Below are 20,359 nucleotides of genomic sequence, written 5' to 3'. Positions count from 1 at the left end.
TGAGTATTTTGGTCCATTTATTGTTGTCTCTAGCCACATGACCTGCCCAGCGCCATTTTAACCTTGTCGCCCGTACTACAACATCATCGACTTTTGTTCTCTGCCGAATGTCTTTATTTCGCACCCGATCTCTGAGGCTAATACCAAGCATTGTTCTTTCCATGGCGCGTTGACAGACCCTTAACTTGTTAGCATTTGCGTGTGTCATAGTGACTGTCTCTAACCCGTAGGTCGCTACTGGCAGAATACATGTGTTGTAGATCTTACGTTTTAGACTAATCGGGACATCGTGATTTTTAAGAATATAGGCCATCTTAGAGAAAGCTGCCCAGGCAAGACCTGTTCGACGATTTATTTCAGCAGTTTGATTTTCCCTGCCGAGCTTAATGATATGGCCGAGATAGTTATATTCGTTCACCACTTCGATAGGCTGATTTTCAATAATTACGTCGATATTGTCTGTGCTCATTATTTTGGTCTTTCGGATATTCATTGTCAGTCCTACTGTTTTGGATGTTTGTTGTAGTTCTTTTATCATTGTGGATAATTCTTCAGAATCTTTACTGATGAGCACGATGTCGTCGGCAAATCTCAGATGGTGCAAGTGTTTTCCATCGATTGAGATGCCCCTATCCAGCCATGGTAGCTTTCTGAATAAGTTCTCTAGGGCCAATGTAAACAGCTTAGGAGAGATCGTGTCCCCCTGTCTGACTCCCCTATTTATTGGAATTTTATCAGTGGTCAATTCATCGTCAATCTTTACCCGCATTGCAGCATTTCCATACACATGACCTATTATTTCAGTGTATCTAGTATCTCTTTCTCTATCTTGCATTAATTCAAAATCGTATTCTATTTTCATCGCTCTCAGATCCGGAACGATGTTGTCCCTCCATCTCATACGCGGACTCCTTAGAAATCTTTGCTCTTTTCCCAGAATATTTTGATCAATTGAGTCTGGTTGTCGGTGTACATGTCCACCCCATATCAACCGTCTGGCCTTAATCACTTTGAAAAAAATTTCCTAAATTCAAAAGTGAAGTTATAATTCAGTTTATGGTTAAATATAAACACATTACATCGATTTCAGGTTTAACTAAGAAAACGACAAAACATGGTCTTGATTATTTATGCATTATGTGCATACTATTTCCATCCCACTTAGAATAATAATAAACTCTCATTTTATCATAACAAAACGATCAACATAGTTCTTTTTAAAAATTTAAGCTGCAAATGGATGGAATAATGGGACAAGTTTATTAATTATTCTTCTCAGAGTGTCCACATCAGTTATCTGACGTTGGCAACCATTCGGAAAACGCATCTCTGTCTCTGAATGGTCAGTCTGAAGAGTTCTCCTGCAGCTCGAAGTCTAGTCCAGTCGCGGATGTTACACACCCAGGACATCTGCTTTTCGCCCAACCCTCGTCGACCATCTATATTACCAGGCACAGAATGTAGAACGTGCTATCTCAATGCGGCTTTTAATTTCTATAGTATCCAAGCCAAAATCGATGGGGAACACACTGTGACCCAATCTCTGTAGAAAAGGGAATACGACATGGCGACTCACTAAACCTAATAAATTAATAAAGCGATTGCGTGAACGTAATGGATACAAAATGGGGGACCGCAATACTAAAATAATGTGCTATGCCGATGATGCTGTGCTAGTTGCACAAAAGATGATCTCCAATGACTTTTCATCGAAAACAAAATGCCTGACAACTTCAGAAACATCTATAAGATGCAAACTTGTCGTCGAATTCAAAATAATACAACCAGAAATAAAATTCAAATATCTCGGTATAGAACTTTCGGAATATGGCGATATCGACACAGAGGTGAGACAACAAACCACAAAGGCACTAAGAGACCCGACAGGACACAACAAAAACAAAAAGGCTTCTGAAAACAAGCAAGGTGAAGATCCTACGAAAAATTATGACTGGGTTTTGAGCAGAAAGCGTGAATAGAATGAATGAAATAATAAAATAGAATGGATGAAGAACAAATAGTGAGGATATCTTGGGGCCTCAGAGAAGAAGAAGTACAGGAAGACTACGGAAAAGATGGAGCGTCAATCTTACCATTGATTAAAGTCGCAGGTATGCTGCGAAGATTGAACAGACAACTTTCATAAATAAGTTGCTCATTTCAAGGTTGCTGTTGTGGTGTAGGCTACACATTTGATAAAATCCATGATTTGTCAAGCGCATGCGTTTGTTTTCGTGTCTATCACATTTTTTAGCGGTTCTATGTCTTAAGACCTTCCTGATGCATTTTTCTTGATGGTTGCCTTTGGTTTGATGGTTGTTTTTTAAGTTATTGTTGTTGACTCCTGACTGTGTTTACTGTTTCATTTTTTTGCATCTGCTAGAGTTTGCTGAGAGACCACTTTCCTTGCACAGAAAGCAGTTTGCTTTGTCTATGCAGTTATAAGTGGTACATCCTCTCTTGCCGTGTCGGTAGCTATTTGATCTTTGACCTTAGCCGTTGCAGTTGGTTAGTGATATTTATTCAAACGCCCAGTATTTATTACATCTATTCGCTTTTATGTGCTTAGTATATCTACTCGAATTTCGTTTAGTGTCATCAGGTTACCTGCATGTTTTCCGGTGATACAAACCGTAATTGTTTCGTTTTCTCTCTGAAGGCTAAGCTTAATTTTGAATACTGTTAATAGCAGTATTCAAAAATTGTAGTAAAGGTTCTACTCTTTAGAACAAAACAATTTAAAATTGAAAAACCTGGAACACTAACTTTTGGACAATCAAATACAGAGCTCATAGAACATACCAAATTCCTTGGAATTCATTTGGATGAATTCCTAAACTGGTCAAATCATATTTTAGAGTTAAACAAAAAGCTTAGTTCAGTTTGCTATGGCATACGAGTTACTGCGAAATACATGAATGAAAGAACATTAAAAATCCTATATTACGCAAACTTTGAATCTGTGCTCAAGTATGGGATAATATTTTGGAGTTCAAATAGCTTAATGGAAAAAATTTTTGTTTTACAAAAACGAGCACTTAGAATAGTCAAGAAAATGGGATACAGGGAGAGCTGCAGGGGGATTTTCAAAGCTAATGGCATTCTGACGGTGTGGGGACTATATATTTATGAATGTATAGTTTTCTTTTTCAAAAACAAAAGTATGTTTGATCTGGAGGTACATCATAGTTATAACACTCGAAGCGTAAATGTAAATTATCCGATACACAGATTAACTATAACCGAAAAAAATCCATATGCCTGTTTGAAACTTTTTAATACATTAGAAAATGATTTAAAATTAGAAAGAAATGAGAAACTTTTTAAAAGAAAGGTAAAACAGATGTTAATTAATTTAGAGCCATATTGTATCAGGGATTATGTAAGAGACTATTAGGTGTACGTGCTCATCTTAAAATGACGCTGTTTTTTTTTGTGTTTTCATGTATGTTTTTTGTAGTTACAGGAAATGTATTGTGACCATAATTAGAAATAAAGAAGACTAACATAGCGTTATTTCAATGTTACTACGTTTGATGGGTCTAAATATATCATCAGAGGTTTTTGTTCGACGTTGCTACAGCCAATTCAGCACTGTGTAACCGAAGTTTAGGTTCAAAGCCTAACTTTGCTCGATTGAGAAGGGTTCTGTTTATTTAAGGCCCAACTAAAAAGGTTGAGTAGAATAATACTTACCTACCACAAAATATTCAATTTGTTGTCAATTTAGAAGGTCTTATCAATCTGGGCCTGCCTTACCAGGAACATGACTTGTCAATCACCATTAAGCCTATAATACTCTATGCAAAAAACTTTATAGAACCTATTTTCTCACATGGCTGACCCAGTATTCATTTAATTATGTATTTCTTTAAGAAAGCCTGAATTTCTGATAAAGCAATTAATCAAGGCGGATCTATTTTAACATTCTCAATTGCAAAACATAATTACAAGTCTACGTAGCATAGATAATTTGGGATTAAATTTCCATGAATGTCCAGTTTGCCACTTTGTAAGCAGAATTATATGCAGTTCTTAAACTCAATTAAAATAAGGCAGACGCCATGAATATGTCGACCGCTATGTAATCAAAGCTACTAATTGGTTTACATTTATTACACATTTTATTTAACTTTTTGATTATACGTTGCTTCTTACGGTCACTTTAGTCGTTTTATTAGTTCGAAGCAGTCGCCGACAATTATGTCAGAGTTTTTAAGTCAAGTGGATAATTTATTAAAGCGTAGTTACTAGGATATAGGTGGAACGCTTTGACATACATTGAAGATGTTTGTCTTCATAGATTGAACTTCGTTTTCTGTAAAATAATAGTGTGTAAAGTTTATCAGTATATTAACGGGAACTTTTTTTTTCAGAATGTGTGTTAGCTCCGTTTGTTGATACTTCCACCTCAGCTCAAATACCCTTTGTATTTCTGCCTTTGAAAGATCAAATTATCTATCCTGACAAAGAAATCTCTCTAACAGGTAAGTAGCATAACTTTAGAAAACTTATTGTATATTCAATAATTTTATCAGTATAGTGCATGACACGCTCATCTTCAAAAATCAAGTTTCTAGAAACAAAATGGTAAACAAAAATATGTACACTCTTCGGTTAAGCAGAAATAGGTTTATCTGCTAGAAATACAAGAGAGTATAGTAGTAGATAGTAGTAAATATGGCCTGTTCGAACAAAAAAAAAATAGAAATGCACAAAAGAACAGTAAAAAATAAAAAATATACCTATAAAAATATTGACATTACCCCAGTTTTAACAATTATTACTTCTAGGCCAATTCTTGACCACCCAGTATAACAATTTTAGGATACGAACAAGGATAAGATTACGGTTTTTTCCTTAATGAATCGCTTCAGTTTTAATAGTGATCTATATATCCTGACAGAGAACTATCATCGTTAGTAAACTGCTTAAAAGGCTATCTGAACTTTTATGATTCTTCAGGATGTTAAGGCGAGAAAATTAATGGACGACAAGGAATTCACCGTTTAATATTGGCATCCATAGACATGGTAAAGACATAACAGTCCAAAGATAATAAATCCGGAAAATTATCAAGCTGATCAATTCATAAGACCATCATATGCAAGGAGAGGTTGCGTTTAAAATTCTTGTGATGTCTTCCGTCATAATGTAGATGCTGAAGCTTTATGAGTAGTAGTTTCCCAATAATATATTGTATACAGGGTTACCTACCCAAACCGTTCATTAGTTTAGGAAGTTTAAGTTTATTAGGATCCAATATTAATAGAAATTTGAGATTTTGGAATGAAAAAGCGAAAAACAACAGGGGTTTAGGAGAAACAGATCAACAACAGATGATATATTTACTGTCAAACAAAAAAAAGCAATAGAATTCAATCCTCCAGCGTATACTTGTTTGTGCTTCGTAGGTCTGACCAAGGAGTTTGATAAAGTGCGTTTAGACACGCATCAAGAATATTATCAAGAGCTTAGTAGAAAAGAATACAACAAAAGTAAAATCACAAAGCCAAAGATCAAATAGCATTTCAATACTAGAAGGAATCAGACAGAGGGATAGTCTCAGTCCGTTTCTGTTCGATATCCTCATGGATAAAGTTATAGAAGTGACATCCCTGAACCTAGGACACAAAATTAACAACAAACGAATTAGCGTGATATGTTATGCCGACGACGCCGCAATTATCGCAATTATCAGCTTTTCAGATTAACATTTTTCTAGTAAACTTTTCAGATAACGACTCAACAGGACTAACAAAACAAAGTGTATAACAATCGCCAGCAAACCTATTCGATGTGAACTTGCTATTGAAGAGAAAATTATAGAACAAAGTAATACATGCGAACAGAGAACAAGAAGAAACAAATAAAACACAGTATATGATGCGAATAGCAGAGATAAAAACTCTAAAAACAATCGTGAAAAACTGTGTTAGAAATATCCAAAAGAGACAAGATAAGAAACAGGATTATCCGGGAACAATGTAGAGTGCAAGACGTGGTGCGATGGGAAAGACAGAGAAAGTGACAGTGGTACAATCACGTAAAGAGGATGAACGAAAACCGTCTATCACGTATCGTGTTGAAAGGAAAACCTGTAGGTATTAGACCAGAGGGACACCCACCTAAAAGATGGAAGGACAGTTGGTAAATAACATCCCAGGAAGTACTGCAGAGGAGTGTTCAGAATTAACAGATCGTAAGATCTCTGAAAAGTATAAAAAGATAGATACTAATAATTGCTTGGCGATTAAAACAATTAATATAAGTTAAAATCCTACACCATACACCTGGCAGGTAAATCAATAATAAATTTGGTATTCAAATTTTGGCAGTGATTTGCATGCCTCTTTTCTTCTTCTTCTTCTTCTTGAATTAGGCTTTCAGCCTGTTTTTCCAGCTTTAAGGAGTTCCTTGCGACGTCGACATCTAGCTATCCCTCCACCTCTTTGGTGGTCTGCCTGGCGGTCTTCTAAAATGTGGTTTTCCGTCTCTCCCAATTTTTTCCAAATCTATTGTCTTCCATTGTGTTGATGTGTTGATTCCACTCGCGCCGTCTCTGTCTCGTCAATCTTACATAGTCCTGTATGTCGCAGGTTTGTCTTATTTCTTGGTTGGGTATTCTGTCACGGAGCGTGTGTCCCGTGATCCTTCGGAGCGTTCTCATCTCTGCTGTTCGGCTTTTGCTCTTGGTTCTGCTGATGTCTGTCGTGGTTTCTACGGCATATATGATTATTGGCCTTACGCATGGTTTAAAAAATGGTTTGTATAAACCATGCGTAAGGCCAATAATCATATATGCCGTAGAAACCACGACAGACATCAGCAGAACCAAGACACGTAGACAGCACCTGTTCTACTATTTCCTCGCTAACAGCTAGTTTGCATCTTCTAGGTTCTTTTGCTACAACTAGTGATTTTGTCTCGTTTATCGCAATCGACATATTGTAGCGTTTCGCTGTCAGGTAGAATTGATGAAGTAGTCTCTGCAGCTCATCTTCGTTTTCTGATATAATTACTGCGTCATCCGCGTAGCACAGTATTGTTATTTCTCCTTTGTTAGTTCTGTAACCATGCCCCGCGTTTTTAACGTCTTTTATCATTTCGTTCATGATTAGGTTAAAGAGTACCGGACTTAGAGAGTCTTCCTGTCTTATTCCTGTTGATATGGGCACTTTTTGGGTCAGGCTGTTGTTCACAAGTATTCTGGTCGTTGTATTGGTGTTCAAGTTTTCAATAGTTCTAACTAGTTCTTCCGACATACTGCCCCGTCTCAATATGGTTGTGATGTCCTCACTCGATCAAATGCTTTGCTCAGATCTATACAGCACATATACGCTGGTTTCTCGTATTCGATTGATTTCTCGACGATTTGTCGAATGATGAATATGGCGTGTGTGGTAGACCGGTTTTTCCTGAATCCCTGTTGTTCTTCCATTATGGGTATTTGTTCTGAGATGATGCCGCATATGTTATTTCTCTGTAGTTTCCTGGTTGTTTTTTGTCGCCTTTTTTGAAGATAGGGATAGTAATGCTTTTCTTCCAGTCGGTTGGTATTGTTGTTTTATTTAAGATCTTCTGGTAAAGATTGGCTGGTTGTTCGCTTAGTGGTTTACTTTCGTACTTTATCAGTTCGTTGTTCAATTGGTCGATTCCTGGGGCTTTTCTGTTTTTTAGTTCCTTGGTATATTTTTCTACTAGTTCATGGGTGATACGGGTAGTTGCTTCTGCTATTGCTGGCCTGGCTTTGAGTCTCATCTTCGTCAAACATTTGTTTGAAGTAATTTATCCATAGTTGTTTGATAGTTGTTACTGTTACATATTCGTTGACTTCGCGTTTCCTTCGTCTTATCAATTCCCATATCTTCTTTTGGCTGCCATAGAGGTCGTGTTTCATATCCGCATTGAACGTGTCCTAGTATTCGGTCATTATTCGTCGTATTTCTGCCTGCACTCAGTTCGTTATTTCCTTGTATCGTATCCACTCTTCCGGTGAGTTTTCATGCCGAATTAGAAAATTGAAGCTATATTGCCACGGCACATATAATACGGCGTAATAACTACATAATAATAGATAAATGAATTAAATAACATATTTTTACCCGTTTTTAGGCAAATCAAGAAATTCAGAGCATCACAGAACATCCGAATCAACCGTGTCTTCCTTTTAGTAAAAATTATCAATAATTAATTCAGATATTAATTACTACACTTTTCAACCAACAGGTTCAAACTTAAAAGCTCAATTTTAATTCAGTTTTGCTATAATTCAGTCTAAAATAATGAAAACACAATAATTCGACTGCTCGATATGCAAAAAGTATATTGAAAAACAGTTCCATGCATCAAATATGCATTTATCAAGTATCGCAACCAGAAAGTACGAACCGAAATAACATTTTGGGTTAATTTAATTACAGGGTCATACATAATACAAGTTTGCAGTTATTTTTATCTTACCAAGAATTATAAGATACAATCTTAGTAAGAAAACACAAAAGTATGCGACTGACATTATCACAATCACTTTTTACCGATATTACCAATAATGAGCAGGGTGTCTGTTTTAATTGTCTTTATCGCTTTTTTTATTCAATATATTGCTGTTAAACGTACATTTAGTATTCCACAATCTTTACTCGGACAAGTTCCGTTAACGAATGCAAAAAGTTTAAAACCTTCTAAAGGCATTATGTTGATAATGAATATACAAACTGAAATGGTACTTTACTGGAATATATTAAATAATCTACTGAGCAATTGCCTGCTCTATGGAACGTTGGAGTTTTGATTGTAATCATAGGTTTTGGTCAGTAAGAGCTGTCAGTGGTGTACCGTGGGGCACTTCAAGGTAAATAGAGTTATTATTTAAAAAAATGCAGTGCAGTCATTGTGTGCAGACAGCCAGTGAAGGATAATCATGTCGTTAAGGTTTAAAAAAATGACTATTCTGAAGATAATAAGATTTACATTTTCTCTCAAAAACCATCCGAATTTGCATAAGCCTGCGCCGCTGATTATGTAATTTTTTAGTTTAATAATTTGTTGTAGACTATAATTTCTCATTAAATATTCTTTCCAAGCGGTGCGTGCTATTTTAAATTTGGAGAGTAAACTTGCTACTGGAATTAAAAACTAACAGTTAAAAACTCAACCAACTGACGCAACTTGTAAGAAACAGCGGAATTTTTAACGTTCAAGAACTTTATTTAAAGCCCTTGTGAAGTGGAATTTATAGTCGTCCGTTAGGTGCGTTTAAGTAGCCAATAATTAACCTGTCTGGTGTTACTAATGGCACAATAAGTTGTCAAGGGTAACTGTTATTCGGTACTATAAAATAATATGTAGTTTAATAATTGCGCAATTATGTCACTACAACGCCGACTGATTACAGGTGCTCTGTTTAATTCTCAAAGAGGTTATTTAACTGCAAATGAAACTAAATTAAGTGACTCAGATTTGTAATTACTTTCCAAGATGTGATTCATTAAAAAAATAAGGTAATTTAATTCTGTAACTAACAATTATTGTCTAGCTGAAGTTTTTATGGCCAGGCTCTTAGCTCATATCTGATGATGTTTTTTGCCTGTTTGATGGTACACTGGAAGAACTTCAGGAGTTTTTTAGCTTTATCAACACCTTACATGATTGAGTCATGTTTATCATGGAACTAGAGTCATTAAATAATTTAGGTACCTTTCTTAGATATCCTCCTTTATAGATTAGACAACCATATTAAGTTTTCAATTTGCACCCACCAGCACGGATTGCCTTATACCATATGATTCCTACCACCCATTTAATCAGAAAGTAGCCTCCTTGAATTTTTTTCCACCGTTTATTTAGCATCCCAATGAATCAACACAACTTCAACATGGAATTATCATTTATAGAAACAATAGCAAAAAATAACAACTCTCTGACCATTTTTTTAAATACATATCTACAGAATGAAAGTCGGTCATTAAACATTGAATCCATCACAGGCATTATAGGAAATAATACCTACGGTCGAAGTAAAGAGGCCCTCGTGTTCTACCCTATCGACCTCATGCATTATTGTCCTTATAATGCCCTTGGTATCTTAATTACTATTTCAAACCACTATAAATCAACATTTGTTTGAAAGTCCAACACACTTTACATCAATTTCTTTGTAATTCAAAAGACGCTACCCTCTCACTCCAGAGATCTGGAGTGTACCAGCTGTCCTGGAGCCTAATTCTAGAAAGCAGGGAACGGATATCTCCAGGAAAGTGTTGATAGAATGTGACAGAAGAAGCTGACAATAACGGGTTCCTGTCACATTGTACAGGTCGTTCTCTTGATAACTCCCTTCCCTCGTTTCAAGAATACGCACCCTGCTGCACCCCACAGTGTAAAGCAACCTACATTGGGCAGACAGGTAGACAATTTTCCACAAGAGTCCATGAACACACCCGAGAGGCTGACAAATATCGTAACAACCCTAACTTGGACACAAGTTACATCAAATCGAACTTCGCATGACACCTCCGCCTTAACCAACATTTTTTTAACATTGAACAAGGCTTCAGGGTGTTACATTTTTGTGAAAAAGGCAATCTTCTGAACCTTCTCGAGGTTCTTGAAATCGATAAAGCCACGAAGGGCAACAAATGCATATGCCTTAACGATCAACTAATCTGTCTCTGAACTTCTAATCCCGATTCCTTCAACTTCTTTATAACCCTCTCCTTTGTAAACTCCACTCTTCCTGATAAAGACTGACCATCTTTGAACAATCATGATTTTAATTCCCCTCCTGTGTGTCCTCGCATATGAGTAGAAGCTTATAACCTTTACCAAACTTTGTTTTCGGACATGTGTTCGTTGACTTATAATTCGAAGACACAGAAAAACATAACAACACAACTCATTGTTGATGAACATACATATATCTTGTTCATGTCACTAAAATGTGAAAGGAAAACTAAATAGCGTAGATAAAACGAAGAGTAAAACTGACATGTGCGGCATTTGGAAACCTGACTAACTCAACTCCGGCATTGGAAACCTGACTGACTGAATCTATGGTCTTGAGACAAAAGATGTAACCGAGAAGTACATCAATAAATTAAGACAATGCAAAGGACCATGGGAAGGATGGGAAAGGAAAAATAAGTCCTGAATACAGTTAAGACTCGAAAGCTACAATATCTGGGACATATAATGCGCAATGAAAGCCGATACTTTACAGAAGATCCTCCAAGACAAAATATATGGAGCTAGAGGAGTGGGCAGAAGGAGAATATCGTGGTTGAAAATTTTAAGAACGTGGTTCAACCAATCAACCACACAGCTGTTCCGCGCTGCTGTTAACAAAGTTCGAATAGCTAACATGATAGCCAACATCCAAAGGATAGGCACTCTAAGAAAGGAAGAAAGGACCATGGAACAAGCAATGCATGGCGTTAGCTTACGAGATAAAATAGACAACGAAGAAATAAGAAGAAGAACGAAGGTTCTCCATTTAATATGAGACTAGACTTAGTCTAGTGTGACTGTGTGTGAACATAGTGCCTGACTAAACTAATGGGTATCAAGAATTGTACACTGAAGATCACGGCAAACAAGGAGGACTATGGCTGGATGATGTTATTAGAAATGAAAGAGACCTTTGCTCAGGACAGGTCATGGCTGCCAATTTCCATAGAGATAAAGATATGAAATTTTCAAGATGTGATCAAAATGTATACTCTTTCCATCTAAAATATAAAAGAGATATTATTTTGTTAAAAATTAATGAAAAAATTACAAAAAAACATCGGAATATGCCTACCCAGTACATCTTAAGATTGCGAAGTTACAGTTTCATGTTCAATAATTTTATTTCTTGTCGAATTAAGAGAGGCATTATATGTAGATTATTTTTTATGACCACCGGTCCGGTGAAATTATAATATACCCTCCTTAATAAGTACCTACTTAGTTACTATAAAAAATTATTATCGTTAATGATAGCCTTTTACACTCAACCCTAATTTCACTTAAAGGAATCAATAATCCCGTCTGCGCGATCTCAGGGGCCAAATTTCTGACCGAAGTCGGTTGGACCGATTTAAGAAGTCCCATAAACAGTGACGTTCCACTTCGCCTCTACACTGACCAAAGTCGCACGTTTCTGAAAGTAAGTAGGTACCTGTTTTTGTTTTAAAAAATAATAACAAATAACATGATGAATATAGTGGGTCGGGGACAAAGATCTCAGAAGCAAAATGTCTGGTCGCATTATTCTAGTACAGCTAATGTGCAGACAACTAGGAGACGATCTATTAGGAGGCCAGGAAATTTTTACTCCCTGCGTGGCTTTCAGGACTGTTGGAACACCTGCCAAAATACCATCCAGTAAATTTTAGTAATATTCTTATTAATAACTGACATGTTTAATATTTTTTTTTTAGATGTGACTGAAGTGACTTTCTTGCCAGAACCCAACTCAGAATCGCAAAGCTCAGACGAGGACAGCCTCAGCGTCTCAGAATATGTAGCCATAGGAATGTGTTCAGTGCTTTTAGGGCTAATATACGTCGCATCCATATTTCTCTATCTGCATTTAAAAAAACGCAACACTCTGAAACGTGCTTCTGTACGCAAAGAGAGCATAGCTAACGTGGAAGAAGGAATCATCAAAAACAATCCACTATTGTCGTTAAACCACCACTTTGGACCGCCAGAATCAACCTACAGCGACACCAACAGTTCAGACAATGAAAACACTCCAGATTTAATTCAAAACCACGAGTCTCACATTACTTCAGCTATAGTACACGCCTATCAAAAAAATAGACAGAGACCATCATCTCCTGGAGAATCTTATCAGGATAACTCCAGCTTTGAAAGACTGCCTGAAGAGAACGTTTCCATAGTGGAAACTCTGGATGAACGTATTGATGGGTTGAAGGCTATGAATGGTACATTAAGGAAGAAGCTGTATTTCAATCCAGCTTACTTTGAACCTCATCTTCTAGTGGTAAGTTTCAAAATTGATTATTACAGTTGTATGTTTTGATAAATTTACATTTTTTCCATTTCGTATGGACTGTGTCTGAAACAACTTTAAGTTTATTGAAATGTTGTCAGGTTAAGGGAGGATGGGGTAAGTAAAACAACATCATTACCAAGAAACCCTTAATTGGGAAATTAATAAGCAGAGGGAGATGCAAAAGTAGCCTTAAGCTCTTAGTTGAGGGAGATAAGTAGGACGCTGAGCTTCAAGATCTGTGTGACGAATGATATAAATGTAAAACTTGCTCCCTTAACTTGTAACTTCATTTAAACTGTCAACACGATAACCTATCTTCTTTTTTATTTAAAAAACGTCGCCAAAATATAACTGCACAAGTTAACTTTCCAAGAAAGGAGCTCAGTAGATAATGTCCTCCGTTTACGTCTAAACATTCTTTCAGAGTAAATTTTTTTATAGTGTCTTTGTTATCTGATTCAATAACAACATCTAAACGTTTTTCAAGTTTATGTCGTTCATATTTTTCGAGCTGAACTGTTTGAAGATAGATCTATCTATGATAACATGTTCTGTATTCACTTGAAAAAGGTTGACTTTAAAATTTGGACGTACACCCATTCAGAATGAACTATTCGTAACACTGTCCCATCAAACAACATCTCAGAAGCAACTAGACTGCAACTTCGTCTTTTTTGTTTTTGTATAAATGTTTCCAATCATATCTACTCCAAGAAAGATCTCATATTTTATCACCTTAATACAATTCTAGCCAATAGCAGGAAACTTTCTACTAGAAATCTTGATTTGCGACTTATAGGAATTAAATACTTTACTTTATTTCCTGAATCTACGCTTGAATCTTAATCAATCTTCTTGAATTGCGCCCAAAATTGGTTTCTTAGAACTTTTGAACAACGTAAGTCTAACTCTTTAGCTCGTCAGCAATAAGTATTTTTACTGTCTTTTGCTTCCTGAATCATCCTCAGTAGCGTTTTCTTCTTCATCAAATGCCTATTCGTTCCGAATATTGGCGATCATTCTGGCTATGATGACTTTGTTTACGGCTGCTGTCTAATAATTTAGTGATTATTTTGGAAAATCATGTTTTTAAGTTTTTCAAACATGATACATCGAACGCTTTCCGGGTCTTCTCTTGCCATAGATCTTTCCATTGAGAATTTCCTTAAGGAGCTGGTACTTTTTTCGTTTTGCATTATGTGGCCCAGATATTCAAGTCTTCTTCTTTGTATAGCGTTCATCACTTTTCTTCGTTGGTTCATTCTTTTCAGTACAGGCTCATTAGAAACCCTGTTCATCCATGAGATCTCGAGCATTTTCCTGTAAACCCACATTTGAATATTCCAAATAAGTGGCATTGGACCCAAATAAGTAAGATAAGTAAATTTGGACACTCTTTCTACTCGACTCTCTCTGATAAACAGTTTATAGTTTCGGATATTCTGCTTACTTATTATCATGAACTTGATTTTACTTCTGTTAATTTTTAGACCATATTGTTCTCTAGCACCTTTTACCCTAGTCTTCTACATGTTTTTGCCAGATTTTTTGATGTCTTTTTGGTCAACAACCATTTTTCTATTTTGGTTGCTTAGCTTGTCTATGGTTTTCCTCTCTTATTTCTTTAATTTTTTTGTGTACGTTAAAATCTACATATTTACCTTATAGTTTTTCAACTTCTTGATATATTTCGTTCATTTTCTTCAGTTTCGCTTTCCTGATCTTTTTTAGTACTATTCTGTTGATTTTTTGGTACTTTGTGGCATCGTTCTTATATTTCCTCCTTTCTTCCATAAGTTGAGCAATTCTTCTGTCATCCACGATTTGTTGTTGCCGTCGTCATCACTCTTGGTTTCGTATAAACTTTGAGTTTTTTGATATTGTATTTTTGAAGGTATCGAGGTTGTATTCTCTAGCTTTGTTCTATAACCCGTATATCGCCTGTTTCTGTATCTATGATTTACCAGAATATAATCGATTTGGTTTCTTATGATGATGATGAACAAACTAATTTGTGGTTGTCTGAAGAAAGTAATTATTGCTATTAATAGTGATAGTGATTGAACAAAATTTTGAAAAATTATTCTGCTTTTTATTTTCAAGTTCCATATTCAAAGCAGTTTGTCATCGGTTTACTAAACGCTTTCACTTCTTAACCGCGAGATAATCGTCGGAAACGTTGTTGCAGGTAAACCAGGGAGTCACTTGAAGACACACTAATGCTGTTCGTGTATAGAAGTAATTATTGCTATCTTATCACTATCGCTATTACGTGGGAAATCAGACAAATGTAAATCTTGTTCCACTAACTGGAATATTTGTATTAAAATTTGTGTGACTTTTGACGTTGACCGGCTTCATATTTTTTAAAAAAGAAGAAAGAAATTTTTTGAAAAAAAAGAATAATTTCAAACAACTTTATTTTCTAAATTTTAAGCTTGTAATTTAAAAGTAGTGGAATAAATGTTCTATGGTCGAATGCAACATCATATTTAAGAGTACCACAGGCTTAGTTTTAGTCAACGTTTAACTTTTGTTACTTGATTGTGTACTAAACAATATTTGAAAAAGTTAGTAACATTTATTTTAAATGATATTATTTGATTTTAATAGTTTCCTTTCTTTGAATAACAAAAGAAAAATTGTATAAGATTACTACATCCGTAAACTCTTAATTCTAGGCTCCTCCACCTGCAGCACTAGAGTTTTTAGCCAAAATCCGTGAAGTAATCGCCATCGCCAAGCAAAAAATGTCAGCCAAACGTTACATTCCAAGCTTACTCATCATTCCTGAAGAAGAATCTATTCATTCGGTAGAACCCAGCTGCGATTTTTCCCGGCCATCAAGTAGAAGAGGCAGTTGTATCAGTCTCAAGAGAGAAAACAGTAGAAGAAAATCGTGCTGTGCAGAGTGCGAAGTGCATCCACGGTCTAAATTACCACCAGAAAAAGGTCTGCCTGTACTGGTGGCCTGCCACAACTGTAAGTATTCAAACAGTTAACCAACCTGTAATTTCACATTGATAATCTTAAGGTTGCGCCAACTTAGAAAGCAAGCAACACAGCATTCAAAAATGGTTGGAAGATATCCCAATGCTTCAGTCTGTAATGGATCACGAAAGCAGTAAAAGCCCTCGTAGAGTTCGTTCCCCAGCCAGGTCACTCCCACCTGAGAGTATTAGTTCTGAGAGAGCTTTGTCACCTCGACCATCATCGGAAAAGGGTGGAGTGATGGGACCAAGTAGAGTACGTCATCACACAAAGAATCCCTTTAAAAAGAAAAAGCAAAAAGAGAAGAAAATTCAGAAACCGACGTCACCTCCTCCACCTGCTCCTTTAGTCAAGACCAAATTGCAGGAGAACTACTATGAAACATTACCAGCGGATGTAAGGAAAAATCTTCCTCCACCAGATATGATTCAAGAAGTAAGTGGTATAATAAGAGTCTTATACGATCATTTTCTTTAAATCTTATTACAGGCTATAGAAATGGAAAATCAAGCTGAAGAAACAAGAATTCCAACGCTCACCAAAAAGCAAATGAACGCTGTGATCAACGAACTAACAGTGCACAAAAACATGTTGGAGGCCGCTAACAGAGAACTGGCCAAACGAGCTAGTGCAGGCTACGACACTGACAGTTTGGAACGTAACACTAAAAACAAAGGATATTCTACCCCATCTGACTATGCGGACATATCGTCATCTCAAGTCAGTCCTAGTTTAAGCGCCGCTTTGCCAGTAGATGAAGAAATCACCATGCAAAATGCCATCTTCAACACCCTAACCGGTAATATGACACTATCCAAGATTAACTCCAACGAAGATGAGCATGATTACGAACTGGTGGTTCTAAAAAATAATAAATTCGGTTGCGGTTACAGCTTGGTGAGCGAAGTCTATGTGAATAATGGATATAACTTTAGCAGCAATCCGTCAAGTCGTAGCAATTCCAATTGTTCTACTTTGGAAAAGAAAGGTTTGAAAATTCGCTACGATGGCGGGGATGAGAAACCTGGAAAACTGTTAATTGAGGTAGAAGACTGCCTAGATCATTACATTCCGGTGAACGATTCTGATGAGTTTGAACCAGACACCTTGGATCGCCCTAATAAATCCGGGGAGAAACCATCAAGCGAACCACCACAAAACAGCATTCTACTTAAAACAACTGGAAGCTTTAAAAATGTAGACATCAACTGTAATAGCTTGGAAACGAGCAACTTTAACAGAGTATTTGGAAGTCTACGCGAGCTGTACGAAGAAAAACGAAAACTTGCCAAGGAACAAGAGTCGTACAGTCTAACAGATCTTGAAGGAAAACTATTGACTTTAGAAGATCGGCACTCAAAAAGACAAAGGGTCAAAACCACATCCAAAGGACCTGCAGTTCCTCCAGATTTAATTCCACCACCGCCTCATGACGATGGTGTCGTTTACGAGCAACCAAAACCGCCTCGAGTAGTAACACCTTCAAAAAACTTGCTTGGCAGGAGTGTCAATAAGCCGCAAGTTATTGACACTCCTAAAAAAAATATTAGTAAATGGTGCAACTTGCGGCCAGAAGATTCTGGATATTTGAGCACCGATTCCAATGAACATTTCCATTTAGAGAAAAAGTGCCTTTCGGAGGCGAATGGAAGTGAAACTGATGAAAGTTTGGGTGATGCTCACAGTGAATCTGGAGCAGAGAGTGTGGAAACTCATTCGGTGTTCTTCGGGAGGTTTTCGAGGAAACCAGTATTTTCTGCACCGGGAGAAAATAGAATGGTGTTAGGTTGTGATGATGTACATTCTAGTAGTGATTCGGAAACTGTGAGTTACACCACGGTGGTTCCGGTGTCGCCAACTAATAATAATTCTCTAATAATGAGATGAGTTTGAACTGACCGTGTCTCTAATGAATGAAATTTAAGGATTAGGAAAAATTATTCTTGTATTTGGTGTTTCTTTAAAATATTAGATCACAAAGTAACTCAATTAACAGCTTCTAACGCAGTGTTTTGCAGGTCTTTTTGTCTGTTCTCGTTCTTATACACGTCTATAACAACCATTCCCTTTGTGTAATATGTTAGGCTTGAGTTTTGAAATTCTTGTGGCTTTCGAATAATTATCATGAATTTAGTCTTCTTGGTGTTGTTCTTACTGCATTCCCCGACAGTCCCAAGTATATCCCTCAAATCCTCCATGTTATCTGCAATTTGAACTGTGTCGTCTGCATAACGAATATTGTTGACCCATACACCATTCACCTTAACGCCCACGTTGCGTTCTTCTAGGGCTTCCTGAAAGATGGCTTCAGAATATAAATTGAAGAGAAGTGAGGAGAGAACACACCCTTGTCTGACCCCGCTACAAATTGATCTTGCTTCTGTGAGATTGTTACCAACTCTGACTTCAGCCATTTGGTTCCAGTATAGGCTTTGAATGCAGCGGATGTCTTTTTGGTCTATGCCCCATCAATTTAGGCCTTGAATCAGTTTATGATGTTGGAATCTGTCGAACGCCTTTTCATAATCGATGAGACACAGCATTATGTCCTTTCTCTGATCGTTGCTTCTGAACTAATGCTTCTCTCGAGCCTAAACCTCGTCTGAATCCAAATTGTGTGGATCCGATGTTTCTTTCGCACTTTATTGATATTCTGTAGTGGATAATCTTAAGGAATATCTTCAGTGTGTGACTCATGAGGCTGATTAGTCTGTGGTCCTCATATTTTGTTGCATTGTTCTTTTTCGGAAAGGGGACAAAATTCGATGTGAACCATTTGGCGGGATATTCGCCTGTGTTATAGATTCGATTAAATATCGTCTGAAGAACTGTGATGCTTTTGTCGTTCAATAGTTTGAGCAACTCTGCAGGTATGCGGTCTGTGCCAATCGCCTTTGTATCTTTAGATGTATTGATCATCAGCAGGTCTTTCATCGGCAAAAAGTTTGCTAGTATAGTTTTCCCAAATGATTTTACGCTGTTGATCATCCTACGCTAATTCTCCCTGATCGTTTTCTACATTAGGGAACGGACTCTTTCTATATACTCCTGCCATCTCTTTTATCTTTTTGTGTAGGTTGAAGTCATCATTCTTTGTAGTTGTTCTAGTTCTTCACACTGTTGTTTCAGCCACTCATTCTTAGCGGTTCTTATTTTCGTTCTAATGACTTTCTGGATTTTTTTGTAGTTATCATCATTCCCTTTGTTCTTGTACCCTTTCCTCAAACAGCGCCAGTATCTCATCTGTCATCCAATCATGTTTTTGTGCTTTTCATTTATGTCCCAAATCTGTCACCGCAACATTGATCAGGGCAGCCGTTATTTCTTCCCATCCGTCACCCATGTTAGCTTCCTCTACCGTCTATGGTTGTCAGTATTTACTCATTAAGATTTTTAGTAACTATCAAATTTAATTTGAAGCGTCACGCGACTCTTTTTTTGACGTCAAACGGATACTGAAGGTCACGTGACTTTTTTAATATTAAAAATGGAATTCGTAAGTATAAAATTTACCACCCGGTGGTGCAAAAATACATTAAATCGGTCTTAAATGTAATAATTGCCAATTTTAGATATGTTCTCAGTAACCCTCACTAATCAAAATTCAGAATTATGTATCAAAACATTTTAAAGGGACACCAATAAAATTATATAAAATTAGCCAATATTTGTACATAATTAGTTACAACTCTACATATATCAAACTATACATATAAAATAATAATAAATTAAACTTGTACCAAAATAATGTCTTTTAAACTTAGTGCAATAATGTATATTTGTGATATGAATTTATGTCGGCCGGACGTGCAATAATGCTAGATTAGGATTTAGTTAGTAAGCAAGTAATTTAAAAAAATATTTTTTAGCTTTATGATATGTAATTTAGAAGTGTTTTCATAAAACTAAAAAAGCATATAAGAATAATTGAGGAAAAAAACTAAAATCAAAACCGAATGCTTATTTCAAAAACCTAAAATGACAGCTTATTACATTGTATTAAAGTTAATTGAAGACTTTTTGACCAAAATTATTGGTATTTTTATCGTTATTTTTGAAATCTATACTTCAGCGCTCTTAAAGATTAATAGAACTAAACTGGAACACATTATTTGAGAACTACCCATACATTTTCATTTTGTTCAATATAAATAAAAGTGTAGTTCAAAAACTGGATCAATCTCTAAAAATGCCACAAGCTTATGTATATTCTATCAAATACCTACCATTTAAGGAAATTAGTATAAATTTACAATAAAATACTGTGCAATTGTTTAGTATGTAAGTAAAAGTGAGACAAGTGCAATAATTTTCGTGCAATATTTTTTTATACACTTTTTATACTTTTGGTAGTTTAAGTAG

At 36.2% G+C, this 20,359-nt stretch overlaps 1 protein-coding gene across 1 annotated transcript in view; it reads left to right on the top strand.

Annotated features, from left to right (window-relative positions):
- Positions 1–18,133, top strand: part of sha (shavenoid) — a 170,565-nt gene extending 152,432 nt beyond the window's left edge. The window contains exons 4-10 of the mRNA XM_081980672.1: positions 4,377–4,487; positions 12,018–12,151; positions 12,210–12,369; positions 12,426–12,994; positions 15,688–15,988; positions 16,041–16,432; positions 16,487–18,133. Of these exons, the coding sequence (XP_081836798.1) occupies positions 4,377–4,487; positions 12,018–12,151; positions 12,210–12,369; positions 12,426–12,994; positions 15,688–15,988; positions 16,041–16,432; positions 16,487–17,884 (3,065 nt within the window). The 3' untranslated portion in view covers positions 17,885–18,133. The remainder of the gene's footprint in view (positions 1–4,376; positions 4,488–12,017; positions 12,152–12,209; positions 12,370–12,425; positions 12,995–15,687; positions 15,989–16,040; positions 16,433–16,486) is intronic.
- Positions 18,134–20,359: the final 2,226 nt, after the last annotated feature.

Source organism: Ips typographus, linkage group LG5 (genome assembly GCF_016097725.1).
Source record: "Ips typographus isolate SLU linkage group LG5, UJ_Ityp_2.0, whole genome shotgun sequence".
Lineage (NCBI taxonomy): Eukaryota > Metazoa > Arthropoda > Insecta > Coleoptera > Curculionidae > Ips > Ips typographus.
Note: the sequence above shows the minus strand (reverse complement) of the source record. Positions and strands in the feature narration are given on the sequence as shown.